At 36.5% G+C, this 14,263-nt stretch overlaps 1 protein-coding gene across 2 annotated transcripts in view; it reads right to left on the bottom strand.

Annotated features, from left to right (window-relative positions):
- The window catches only part of LOC121432519 (rho-associated protein kinase 2), a 102,570-nt gene that overhangs the window by 47,927 nt on the left and 40,380 nt on the right, over positions 1–14,263 (bottom strand). For both annotated transcript variants that reach the window (XM_041630512.1, XM_041630513.1), the window contains exon 4: positions 2,249–2,386. In XM_041630512.1, coding sequence (XP_041486446.1) covers positions 2,249–2,386 — 138 coding nt within the window. The remainder of the gene's footprint in view (positions 1–2,248; positions 2,387–14,263) is intronic.

The raw sequence follows: 14,263 nt of genomic DNA, 5'->3' as shown, positions 1-14,263 counted from the left end.
AAAAGGGGAAGGAATAAAATTATACCAAAAACAAAGCCACGAACAAAACAAATCCTCAAATTATTACTTGTGAAAAATACTTTATAACTAAAACAGAGTTAAAATTTTTGACACCTTTTACTTCTTGATCAGGCCCATTTAATAAAAAAAACAACAGCAGGCCAATTTTACATGGGTGTTTTTCTAGAATATTTTCTATAAAATATTCATACGAATGTTTTCCTCTCATGGAAAACACATTTTTAAAAAGATATAATAATAACAAAGAACATAATAGTTTTTGAAAACTAAACAAACTATTGCTCATACCTTACACAGAAGAGAGCTGGGAGCAGGGGTAGCTTAGAAACATCTAACAGATACCAATTTAACAGAAATAAGGCCCATTTCAATGAAAAAAAAAACGAATGAATAATCAGTAGCCACGCTTGGAAGAGAACTAACTCCTCTTTTCTATTCTCCATTCCTTTATTCATGATAAGCAGTAAGCTGCACTGTCACCTGCTTCCAGGCTGCAGTGTGTTGCTACCAGACCCCAGGAAGATAGAGTAACTGAAACTACAGAGAAAGGGTATCTGTACAGCACCCCTAGTCCCTCTCCAGAAGTAAGCAAACAGAAAAAGTAGCTCCCAGCATTTAAGATATAAGAGCTAGCTAGCAATACGCTTAAGTGATTGGTCAATCAGTGTTGTAATTAATATAATTTCTGTGTAATTATTTCAGGTCTGGACAGCCGAAAAACTAAGGAGCAGCCTCCTTCTATAACCCAGAGATTATGTCAATCAAGAGCGCCTTTCTTTCTCAGTTGGAATCTACTCGGCAGAACAAAAGATCAAAAGATACCAAAAGACAGAATGGTTAACTAGTAAATGCCAATGAACACACTGATAGGGAAGCAATTTAGATTTAAAGCTAAAAATGGTATACTTTAGTGCTCTCCTCTTTTCCCTTATTTTTGAGACAAGGTTTCCTTATGTAGATCAAACAGAACTCAAACTTAGAAAGAATCCCCTCATGCAGCCTCCCAAGTACTGGGACGACAGCTGAGTCCACTACGCTAGCATTACTGTCATTCTTTACTCAAGCAAATTATCAGAGCTTGTAAGTTGCCACACAAAAAAAATTAGTTTGAACCATACAGATCAGAATTTCTAAACAATGGCTTCATTGAGCCAGATAAAAACAAAAGGAGACTTAAGATTTAATCTCATTTCTAATTTTATTTTATGTATTTGGGTGTTTGGCCTGAATGTATATAAGTGCACTACACGAGTGTGTCCAGTATTTTCGGAGGTTAAAAGAGTGTTGGATCCCTTGGAACTGGAGTTAGAGACATTTGTGAGGTGCCATGTATATGCTGGTCAAACCCAGGTCTGGAAGAGCAACCTGGCTCTTATCTCTACAGAACCCCTTAACATCATTTTTAAAAGCAGCACTAATCACCTACATGGCTGGAAAAAAAAGAAAAAAGAAAAACAAATCTCTGCCAGGTGGTAGGTGGTGCACACTGCTCAATTCTAGCACTCAGGGGGGAAGACAGAGGTGGGTCTCTGTGAGTTCTAGGTCAGCTTGGTCTACAAATGGAGTTCCAGGGCAGCCAGAACTGTTACACAGAGAATCTCTGTCTTGAAAACAAACAAACAAACAAACAAACAAAATAATCTCCACGCTGCCTCTCTCAAGCAATGTGTGAAACTCCAGCTCATTTAAGCTCTTTAGAGCACACATTGGAATGTGGGTAATCTTACTCAACACCCTTGCTCAAAATTGTTTGTAGATTTCAATGCTGGAATTAAACAAATATCAAGTCAATTCTCTAATTCATAGTTAGTTATGAGGTGGAATCAGGTGTACTAAAATTATATATTACAGAAAAACAGATAAAGGACTGTTGAATGTTTAAGATGTTTATTGTAGAAAGCTATTCTCCCATTTAAGATAGACTGAGAATGTAACAGCATACTGACTGATCACAGCAAATCTTTATATAAGGCAATTAATAAGGAAATGGTTTCCAGTAATAGTTCTTATAACCAATTTAAGTAATCACTACATACCACGACTCTACAGCTATACCACCAATGAACATTAAACAAGCATACTCAATCAGATCTAACAAAAAAATTGCATTTTTACTATGTAAACAAAGCACAGAATGATTAACACATAAAACCCTCTTCTTGAATAGACAAAAAAATAAAACAAACAAACAAAAAAACCACAGACTTATAGAAGTTAGCATGCTTACCTGAACCACCCAGGGACTGTTCGCAAAGGCCATAATATCTCTTTCTTCCCAGAAAAAAGCAGAATCTGATCTTTTTATCATTTCAAACTTACTAAGAAGCTTCATTGCATAAACCTTCTGTGATGCCTTATGACGAACCTGTGGATTTTTAAAAAGCCAAAAATGAGCAATACTTTAATTGACGAGGAGAATGCTGTTGCTGCAGTACTGTTAAGAACTAGCTGCAAGACAACTGACCCTTAGCCAAGTAAATGCATGTAAAACCATCTCAAAAACCAGCCCCTAAAGCAAAAGTATAACATTTATGAGGAAGAACATTTCTAAGTGGCAAATATTTCAGGAAACAGCGTTTTAAATCTAGTCAAATAAGCAATAATCTCATTTCAGCTAAGTAAAGCTTAATCTATAAAACTCCACTCCCTCAGTCAACCTAACTTTTTTAAAAAAAAAAAAAAAAAGACACTATTTAACAGAAAATTCCCAGGAAATGTTTATTGGGGCGGGGGGTGGGGGGGCGGGCGGGGGGTGGGGGGGGCGGGCGGGGGAACGACACGACATTTCTTTTAGTCTGAAACGTGTGTATGTGTGTGTGTGTGTGTGTGTGTACATCACTTATCTGAACATTAAGAATCTAATAGATTAGTTTGCAACCTGATTTTATGAACTCATTCTTATTTTTTCTTAGTATCCTATTTAAAAGATTTCTAAGAAAAACAACCAATATAGTTATTTGATCAATTCTTACTTTAATAAATTTCTTCAGAGTAAGAATGACATCTATTTATAACCACTATTAATTCCCAAAACATAGCAAAGTATCACAAAGCAAGAAATATACAGTCTAAAATATAACAGCTAACACAAACTAGATAATAATAATTGATATACAAAACTAAAATGCCCAAGGTTTATTCTTGCATGTATCTCTTTCCTACAGCAATTCTCAAGTTGGTAAATGGCTGTTCCATCACTCAAGCTGCACAAGCTAAAAATTCCTTTGTCAGAAAATGATACAGTACAGCCTTTAACTTGTTTCTACATCCAGCCATGTCTGTTTATTCCCATTAATGCCAACAGAGTTCAAGATCTTTTACTCCAATTGCCAGCAAAATCTCAGTAGTTTTCCTCTTTTACATTCACTCAGTCTAATGAGTAACATAAAAAAAAAAAAAAACAATTCTGGTCACTCCTCAGCTTGCCTCTTTCATATGAAGAGTCCTTTCCCCTGAGTTCAGTTCCTAACTTCCTTCAAACCCCAGTTCAAATACTACCTTCTCAGCAACACCAACTCTGATCAAGGTACTTGAGTCACTGATTCCCTCTCCTGCTAGTTGTCCCTAATTCATTCTCTCTGCCTTATTTTGCTGTTTCACTTACTAATCTAACATTAAAAAACAAAAAACCAAACAAACAAACAAAAAAAAAACAAAAAAACGTAACTTGCCAGGTGGTGGTGGTGAACATCTTTAATCCCAGCACTTGGGAGGCAGAAGCAGAGGCAGGCAGATTTCTGTGAGTTTAAGGCCACCTTGGTCTACAGAGCCGGTTCTAGGTCAGCCACAGCAACACAGAGAAACTAAGTTTCAAAGAAAAAGAAAAAAACAAAACGAAAAATCTTATTGTCCTCTATCTCTCAGCACCAGAATTTAATCCAATAGAAGATAAAATACCATTACAAAGTATGTGCCAAGCACTATGTGTTTGATACATTGCCTCAATTTCTGTTTTAGTCCCAGTGGGCTATCCTTTGTACCTGTCAAAATGGAAAACATAAGGCAGAGAATTCAAGCTGCCTGCGGACTGAATGAGATGCACTCTGCATCCAGAGTCTATACTGCTTTTATATCTGTAAACCCGCAATTAGCATAACCTGCCTCAAAGAGGTGGATTTCATGGTTTCATGCCCCCAATACCCAAGTCCACCTGCAGTTCTTTCCTTCTGAGAAGCTCACCAGCTTCTGGTCTTAGGGCTGAAGGAAGAAGTAAGAAAAGAAGCTCTTGACCACAGTGCTGACTAGCCTAGGGCCATTTCATAACTTAAACCTTGCCCTATGTTCTTGTTTATAGTTGAAGCACAATTATTGTCCTTTAGTCCCTCTAACAGAAGAATGAACCTTTCTTCTTTATATATTTTTCACTAGAAAACCCATCACTGTCCCTGACTCCACCTCTCACCCATGGACACTAGTTTCTTCTCCACTCAGCTGAAATATGAATCTCCTCAAAGAGGCTTTCATTAATTAAATTCAATTAAATCAAGAACCTCAATGAAGGTCGGCAGTAAATATTTTCTTAAAAACTGGAAAGGATCTCAGTACTGCCTCATAACTCCATTTGCTTTCTTCCTACAATCTGTTGGGTTTTTTTTTCTTTTGATGCTTGTTACTTATTGCAGGCTCCCCAGTATGGACTTAGTAAGGACAGAGCTTCTTTGTGCCTGTTTTGTCCCCTTCTAATGCCCAGTGATAAGTTCAATGCCAGTGCTGGCAAAAATAAAACAGATACTAAAATGATACCTGATGAGTGGATATATAAAAAACAATTCCTTGACTTTATGACTGACCGCCTAAAATTTCAGGATTTTGTTTTGTTTTTGAGAAAAGTTCTCACTATACAGCCCTGGCTGGTCTGGTACTTCTTTGCAGAGCGGGATAATCTTGAAGTTGGAGATATACCTGCCTTTGCCTCATGGAGTGATGGAATTAAAAGTGTATACCACATTTGCCAGTTGATTTTCCAGTTTTAAGGAAGATTCAATAGTAATATTCTAGCTAACTCTTGCTAAATATTATCTACATCTAGAATCATATTTTTATTGATTAAAAGTGAAATAAATCAAAAGAATGCTCACATCTTTCCCAGAAGAAACTGGGAAGAAAATAGAATAATTTGCAAATCGAATACTACATAAATATAATAAAAATTTAAAAATCATAAAATGTTCTATTTTAATACAGAAAATTTTTTCTCCTAACAAAACCAAGTAATTTTATTTGAGTTTTAACAAATCTCTTATAAAATGACAATTCCTAACACAATCAATATAAGCAATCATCACTTAAAATCATATCCTTCTGATTATAATGGCACAGCAGGAACCAGCTGGCCCTCCCACTATAACTACCATCAAATAGTATTAAGGCAACAGTTTCCACCAACGCTTTGTAAAATGAGCAGCACATAATTAACTAACTCATTAAGTCTACTCTATAATGGCCTACAAACAGTTTAAAAACAACATCTCAATTGGTGTACAGCAATAGCTTCCTAAGCAGAGCATAGTGACACTGCTGAATTGTGGAGAAGTGGCAAAAGGGAGGCGGCTGGTGCACCAAGATTAGAAAGCAAATAAAATGAGGAGCTGGGTTCTGCTGTAGGTAAAGCACAGAAGTCACCTGAGAGAAAATATCCTAGGTTTACTAGAGCAACTCTGACAGGTTTGATAGCAGGACAAAAACACAAGCAAACTGAAGAATACCTTGAAAATTTCCTGAGCATGCATGCAGCTGATACACCTTAGAGTACAAACTATAAACAAACAAACAGAACAGTGGTTGTCAACCTTCCTTATGCTGTGACCCTTTAATATTTATGTTCCTTACTACTTCATAACTATAATTTCTGTTAGTTACAAATTGTAACGTAAATATCTGATATGTGACCCCTGTGAAAGGGTCATCCAACCCCCAAAGGGTCGCAACCCACAGTTTGAGAAAGGCCTGTTCTACTACTACTTAACAAAACCTAACAGCAAATCTAACCATCAGAAGGGAGCAGTTTAGCTAGAGGTTGAGCTGAGCCCTACTCAGGAAAAAGCAACAATACTTGCTCTTTCCACACACCTACTCTGACAAAGTTTAAAACAGTCTGCACAAATTAATGATGACCAACCAGTAAGCCACTGAACAGATCATAGGAATGAAAACCAACATTCTTCAAAGAAATTAACTCAAGCCTCAAAAACTCTACCCCATGTCCATAAAATCTAGCCAACAACTTAAAACTTAGGAAGAGATAAAAAGGAAAGCATGACTTGTTATCAAGAAAAAAGCAGGGGCTGAAGAGATGGCTCAGAGGTTAAGAGCACTGCCTGCTCTTCCAAAGGTCCTGAGTTCAATTCCCAGCAACCACATGGTGGCTCACAACCATCTGTAATGGGGTCTGGTGCCCTCTTCTGGCCTGCAGGCATACACACAGACAGAATATTGTATACATAATAAATAAATAAATATTAAAAAGAAAAAGAAAAAAGCAGCCAAAAGAAATGACTCCCAAAGGTGTTAGGTTAGGTTTAAGTTTTTTTTTTTTTTAAAAAAATAAATTAAGCAAAAACAGCTCTCAGAAATATGCTTAAATAAAAAATGCATGTAATAGAAATATAAAAATAAATTAGAAATTCTATCACTGAAAAATAAATACAGTAACAAATGAAAACTCAGAAGGTTTTAACAAACATTGATTTATAAATGAGAAATTCCAGCCAGGCACATACTTTTAATCCCAACACTTGAGAAGTAGAGGCAGGTAGATCCTTTGAGCTCAAGGCCAGTCTGGTCTACAGAGTTCCAGGAAAGCCAAGGCTACACAGAGAAACCATGTCTCAAAATATTGAAGACAGAGTGAGATAAATTCAGTGTTTCTGAACACAAGTAAATTTGAAAAATAAAGACAAAATGAGTAAATTAAAGAGATTGGACTCAGTGGCATCCAAGGTAATTTTAAGCTGTCTAAAATATATGTAAAAATATAAAGGACTAAATATACTCATTAATGAATTGTCAAAAAATTAAAAAGCAAGTATAAACTTATATGGTTTAGATATAAATCAGATAGGCTGAAGATTAAAGTAAAGGTAAGTTAATTTGTCCTGGAAAACAGCAAGGATAAAATTATAATAGAAATGTAAATAGCTGCTGTGGGACAATGGTTTTACCCTGTGAAGATTTGTTTCTTGTGCTTGTTTAATAAAATGCTGATTGGCCAGTAGCCAGGCAGGAAGTATAGTAGGGGCAACCAGGCAAGAAGTAGAGGCAGGGCAATGAGAACAAGAGAATTCTGGGAGGAGGAAAGAGTCAGTCTGCAGTCATCACCCAGATGCAGAGCAAGATGTAACTGCCTTGCCGAAAAAGATACCAAGCCATGTGGCTAACACAGACAAGTATTATGGGCTAATATAAGTTACGAGTTAATAAGAAGACTGAGCTAATAGGCCAATCAGTTTATAATTAATGTAGACCTCTGTGCATTTCTTTGGGACTGAATGGCTGCAGGACCAGGTGGGACAAAAATCTCGGTCAACAAATAGTGAAGCAGATTTACAGCAAAGACAGTCTTTTATCTGAATAAAAGAGATAATACATCAAGACATAAGAGAGCCAGGAGTATTAGTACACACCTTTAAACCCCAGCATTCTAGAGGCAGAGTGGTCTTTATGAGTTGCAGGCCAACCTGCACTACATACATATTGAGCCCCACACTAATAGGGGAAGAGGGACATAATTCAAAATGTATGCATATTAAATATATGAACTTGAAAAATTCATGAAGCAAAAACTAATAGAACTAGAGAAAGAAAACTACAAATCTATTTTCAGCTGAAAGATTTAATACTCCATGTCAGTAATTTGATAGAATATATAAAACATTACTATATCATTTCTCCTTTTAAAATGTTTTGAAATTTGAAGTATTCTGAAATGCTATAACTGTACATAAAAAAATTTAACTGCAATGAGCCAACCATGTGATAACAATTACTGTAGCTTATATCTATCTTCTGTATCATGTTCTTAGGCTGTAATAATAATTCTTTACAAGATCTGCAGAGTGATATAAAATTTATAGAACACTGAAAATAAATGCACCAGAAAGAAGTATGGAAATAAAGGGCAGAATTCAGGATTAAAGAATGACAGCTGTAAAGCTAGAAACACTACCACAGTGGACGTTGCTTTTTAACCGGCTTGTGTTCAATCACCAGATTATCTCGAAGTAAATAAACATAAAAAACTATGAACAAATTTTTAGAAGTTGCTAAGGCACTCCCTGCTACGCAAATTTACGCCATTTTTCAAGCCTTCATTTACTCTAAAAACAAACTGAATTTTGAATGTTCTCTAACTTCCTTAGAGAAAGCAACACAAAGAGCATTAAGAGTCAATTAACTTGCTATTTTTTTTATTATTTATACTTAAGACCATGACATCCACAATTCTGAGAATTTTGCTGTCTCGTGGAGCTAAGAACAGAGGCTAAAAGGGATCTATTAACTGGTGGAAAGTGGATAACCATTCATCTGAATAAAAAGGCTACACTATAGATGACTTCTGAGGTCATCTTTGGTTGGTGCAAGTTACTCTCCAGTTTACTAAAATCCTGCAAGCTTTGGTGGTCTTACACATGTGCTGCCTGCAGCTTTCAACAGAAGCATGACTTTACTATGAAGTGTCCAAAGGTTGGCACAATGCTGAACTGTTCACTTCAACAAATTCAATACATTGCTATCTCTAACCATGCAGTATCACAAGACTTGGAATGAACACATTAAAAATATTTTGACTCTCAGGCTGAATTTCATTTAAATTCTTGACTAGGACGATTGCTGGCTCACAGTACAGGATGGGGACCAGTAGCTTCTCATCTCTGACATAACTCACAGACATTAGTCTTATTCATGCCGAATGTCTACACCATACCTTTTAAATTCATTAGCAGTGATGTGACAAAGGAGCACAATAAAGTGCTGCTACTTTAGGAAAGATGGTTTCCACTTATCTTCCTTTGAGGATGTCTCTGAGTTATTCTATCATAATTTCCCTCAGCATCTCTGTAGATTCCCCTTTATTCTCCAGCTCCTTTTCTATTCAATATAGATGGACAGATACACAAACAGTCAGACATAGTAGCTATTCATTATCACGCTGAACAGAGTAATGTTTAAAAACATGGGTTCATATTAATCAAACCTGGGCAAAGAGAGAGATATTTATGAGCTAGGTGGCCAATTTACTAAATTCCTCTAAATTTCACAACAAAGACAAAATGAGAGATAATGACTATAAATTTAGCATACAGAATACAGTCAATAACAACATTAGTTAACTTTACCACGGACAAATGAAATAAGGCTCAACAGTTCTATTTGTTACAGAAAAGACTGTTAAATTCCTCACTTTTAATCTTAAAAATACATGAGTATAAAACACCATCCAACTGAGTGTATATGTATGAAGGAGGAACAAACACACAAACAAACACACACACACACACACACACACACTAAAGAAAAAGGATGGGAGGGCTGAAACTAGCCATGGTTATACCCTAGCTGATGAAGTTTAAGAAATATATCTTAACTTAAAAGATAAAAGAAAAGAAGGGTCTTTTCTCCCCCTTATATATTCTATAGTTAAGATGTATTTCTTTTTAAGACAAACAGACTTAAACAGGTGAAGTGCTGCTAAACGAAGCCAGAGAGCATGCTTAGGATATTCTTGGAACCCTGTAAACAATTCTGAAAATCACTCTACCTAGGGCACGTCAGTTGATGCTATCAAATTTATTTTTATTTCATTTTTATAAAATAAAATCACATTTTATAAGAAAATCCATTGTGTATATTAGACTAGCCTGATATTAATGAAGCCTTCACTAAAGTGCAAGTAAAACAATGTCCTCATGCTTTGTGTTATAGCAGACAAGACTGAATAGCAGATACAAGAATTATGAAAACATCAGAGGCAGAGAGATAAATTTTGCAGCTCAGAAATAACCTTATGAAGAGTAAAGGTCCAACGTTACATTTAAAAAAATCAAGAATCTGAGTTTACATGAAGAGTATTAGAAAATCACACACACGCACATACATGCTGTGGAATATTATGTTAAGGTGTATCACATTTATTTATGCTGTGGAATATTTGTTTAATGATGCAAAGATGTGTTCCATTCTTTTATGTTGCATTTAACTCTGTGAAGTTGTGTTACTTTGCCTGTCTAAAACATCTGATTGGTCTAATAAAAGAACTGAACTGAACAGTCAATAGCAAAGCAGGAGAAAGGATAGGTGGGGCTGGAGGCAGAAAGAACAAATAGAAGAAGAAGGATTGGGAAGCAACAGATCAAGGAATGAGAAAAGAAAGGGCCAGCCACCCAGCTACACAGCCAGACATGGAGTAAGAAGGAAAGAAGTTATATAGAAATAAGAGAAAGGAGGCAAAAGGTAGATGAGATAAATTAAGCTTGCTAGAAATTAGCCAAGTTAAGGCCGGATATTCATACAAAAGAATAAGCCTCCATGTGTATTTATTTGGGAGCTGGGTGGCAGGATCCCAAAAGAGCAAAAAGTAAAAAAGCAACCAATAACACATACACATGCATACAATGCAATAATGAGCAGCCAATGGCTATATGGGAAGGGTTGTTCTCTTCTCTATGCTTCTCTAAGGATATTCTACATCCGCTGTGTACTTTACTAAAAAAGGTAATATCCCCAGGTATGAATGAATCTTTTCAGATGAATAGCTATCTTACAATTACTGGCAAGAAGGCCAAAATACTTGAAAGACACAGTTCTTTAAAACACACACATATAAGGAATCAAAATATCAACATATCAACTACAACCATAATATGATAAATAAAGCAACATTAATTAAAGCCACAGAGAAGAAATTTCACCCTTATAGAAGGTTAAAACAAAAGAAATGGTAACTACCTAAGTTCTCTTTTAAAGTGAGCACTGAGACACAGAGTCAAACTACAGGATGAAAAGGCATACAGGAAAAAGAGCATGCTCTGAGCATCTGGCCTAGAATGAACCTGAGAAAGGAGGCATTTAAAGGTGCTTCTTTTTAATTATCTATGTATAAAGAAGCACTGAAGTGACTGCAGTACCTCCAGAGCCAGCAGAGAGCATCAGGTCTCCTGGAGCTGGAGTGACAGATGCTTGTGAGTCAAGGGGCATCCTCAGCTTCACACTCCACACTCTCACCTGCTAAGCATCTCTCCAGCCCCATGAATGCTGGCATTTCAAGAGATCCTAGCAGGCCAGAATAAAGGAGTCATACTAATTTAGTCAACTAAGCAGTAAGGGGTCCATTTAGAGGTATCTGCATTAGTTACATCAGATCTAGAACTGTCTTTCCTCAACATAGGGACAGGCAGAAAAACCAACTTGTAAGATATATATATATATATATATATATATATATAGCCCCTAAGCTTACTCAATGTGCCCAAACCAGGAGTGGGAATAGACATGGTACCTAAAAATATAAGGGTATAAAAGTATGAGGAAATGTCTGCCAAATAGTACTATCAGTCCAGCTGAGCATACACAGAAGAATATGCAGACCATTTAATAAGCATGGTCTCGATAGTCTCCCCATGAGCATTTCACAACTTGAGATCATTACTCCAGTGAAACACTGAGCAAAAGTGGAATAGAGAGCAGGTATTCATATATGACTGAGTAATGGGAAAGTAGCTTTGAAAAGCAATGAATACCGAAAAAAGAAAAGTGTAGACTAAAGTAGTATGAAGGCAGAAACTAAGATTTTCTTTAAAAAAAAAAAAAAAGATAAACATAAGGGAGAAAGGAAAAGAGACATTAATTGTGACTCTATGTCTTAAGGGAAACAAGTACCCTTTTAACTGTTGAACCATCTCTTTGGTCACTATTTTATTTTAATTATTATTACTGTGCGATGTTTTTGGGGTGGGGGGAGGGTGCCAGAGCACATATGTGTAGCACGAATAATAAAAACCCAGAGACAGATATTAGGGTTCAATTTGAAGATCAGAAAAGCAAAGCAGCCAAGCCACTAGAGAAGTCTTACCTCTACCAAGGCTGGGTGACCGCAGACTAAGCAGACTAAGCCTCTCTCTCCTCCCATTTTACATTCCCTCTAGCGCTGGGATTAAAAGTATATGACTCCTTAGTACTGGGATTAAAGGGGTGAGGTACCACCACCTGGATTTGTTTCTGCATTGATCTTGTGTAGCCCAGGGTGGCTTTGAACTCACAGATATTCAGCTGCCTCTGTCTCACAAATCCTGATATTAAAGATGTGTGCCACCACTGCCTGACCTCTAGTGGCTTAGCTTTTTCCTTCTGATCTTTAGGCAAGCTTTATTTATTAAAACATAAACAAAATATCACTATATACATGCAGAGATAAGAAGGCAACTTCTTATAAGTTAAGAAGCCTCTCTGCTTCCATTTTTATACAAGTTCAAAGGATTGAATTTAGGTTACCAGCTTTATCTACTGAGCTATCTTGCAAGCCAGGCTTTTGTTTTTGTTTCGTTTTTGCTTTTGTTTTTTCAAGACAGGGTTTCTCCTTGTAGCCCTTGCTGTCCTGGACTCACTCTGTAAACTATGCTAGCCTCGAACTCAAAAACCTACCTACCTCTGCCTCCCAAGTGCTGAGATTAAGGATGTGTGCTGCCACCAACACCACCAGGCTGCCAGGGAAGATTTTAACTGATACTTTTGCAAGTGTCAAATAATCTCAAATGTTTTTAATCATCGAAATAAAGAATACCAATAAGCTGGTTCCCAAACTTCACACGAACTGATATGAAATTTCTGTTGTTTTTCAGGAAGCCTTGTATTGCCATGGTGGCCCCACAAAAATAATATACATATGTACATCTAAAACTCAGATAAGATCTGATTATTCAAAAGTAAAACCCACTTAAATATCTGACAAGAAGCCTGGCAATAGTCCCACTACGCAGAACCAGAACCACACTAAGAGACATGTATGTGCAATCCAATATAGTACTTACAAAAATATTCTAAAGTTAAGTTGTTACTAATGCTACTCCAAGATGAGAGAGCTTTAGCCTGGGTGACAGGAAACCAATGTCCTGTAGGCTAGAAACAGAAGTAGTCAACACCGACTCTTCTCCCACAGTACCAGAAATTAATTGCACACAAAAATTTCTATTGAAGTTTTACTACTAAGGTCAAAGGCCCTAGTGGGGAAGCTACTGCTTTTTGTTGTTCTTTATTCTTTTTTTACTATAATTTTTAAGTTTTTATGTGTATGGGTGGTTTGCCTGCATGTATGTCTGTGCACCACATGTATGCAGTGCCCGCAGAGTCCAGAAGAGAGTGTCAGATACCAGGAACTAGAGTTATGAACAGTGTGCACCACCATTTAAGTGTTGTGAATCAAACCTGTATCCTCTGCAAGAGCAGCCAATGCTCTTAACTACTCAGCTATTTCTCCAGCCTCCCCTCCCCAAACCCCAATATTTTTTTTTAATTTTACATATATCAGTATTTTGCCTGCCTACATGTATGTATGTATGTGAATCATATGTATGCAATTCCTGTAGAGGTGAAGAGGGCATTGGATCCCCTGGAACTCAAGTTACAGACAGTTACTCGAGACCTCATGCAATGCTGGAAACTGAACCTGAGTCCTATGGAAGAGCAGCAAGTAATCGTAACTGTTGAGCCATCTCTCCAGCCCTATACTGCTATGACTCCAGAAACAATGCTCTTATATGCTATGGCATATCAGTGATATAACACAATTACCCTTAGAATGGAACTATTTTTATAAATTAGTTAACACTGTCCTCTGTGGTAACCTAACCCCTACTTTCAACTTAACCAGAAAAAGATTTCATATGGAAAGAAAAATCTGTGCTATTATGAAGCTTCCTTCAATTAACTTGCAAAAACAAAACACATTACAAAGATGTGTTAAATTGGAATATTCTCCCCCTATACCCACCATACTAATTTACTACATACAAATTAATCTTCAAAATAGAAGAAAGAAACACATAGATGTTTCCTTTACAATCTTACTTCTTTTTAGGAATCTGTCTAAGGTAATAAAGGCAAAGCCAAAGTAAATAAGATACAAACTCTTGAGTCAGGCACCAGATTCATAGAATGTCGTTTTCATTTTTAAAAACAAATGATTTTGGTTAACAGCAACAACAAAAATAAAATGTTATACCTACATATTTTTCTCCCATTCCTTTGACAC

This window comes from Microtus oregoni, unplaced genomic scaffold, assembly GCF_018167655.1.
Source record: "Microtus oregoni isolate MIOR12 unplaced genomic scaffold, Mior012 000034F_ref0000314, whole genome shotgun sequence".
NCBI lineage: Eukaryota > Metazoa > Chordata > Mammalia > Rodentia > Cricetidae > Microtus > Microtus oregoni.
Note: the sequence above shows the minus strand (reverse complement) of the source record. Positions and strands in the feature narration are given on the sequence as shown.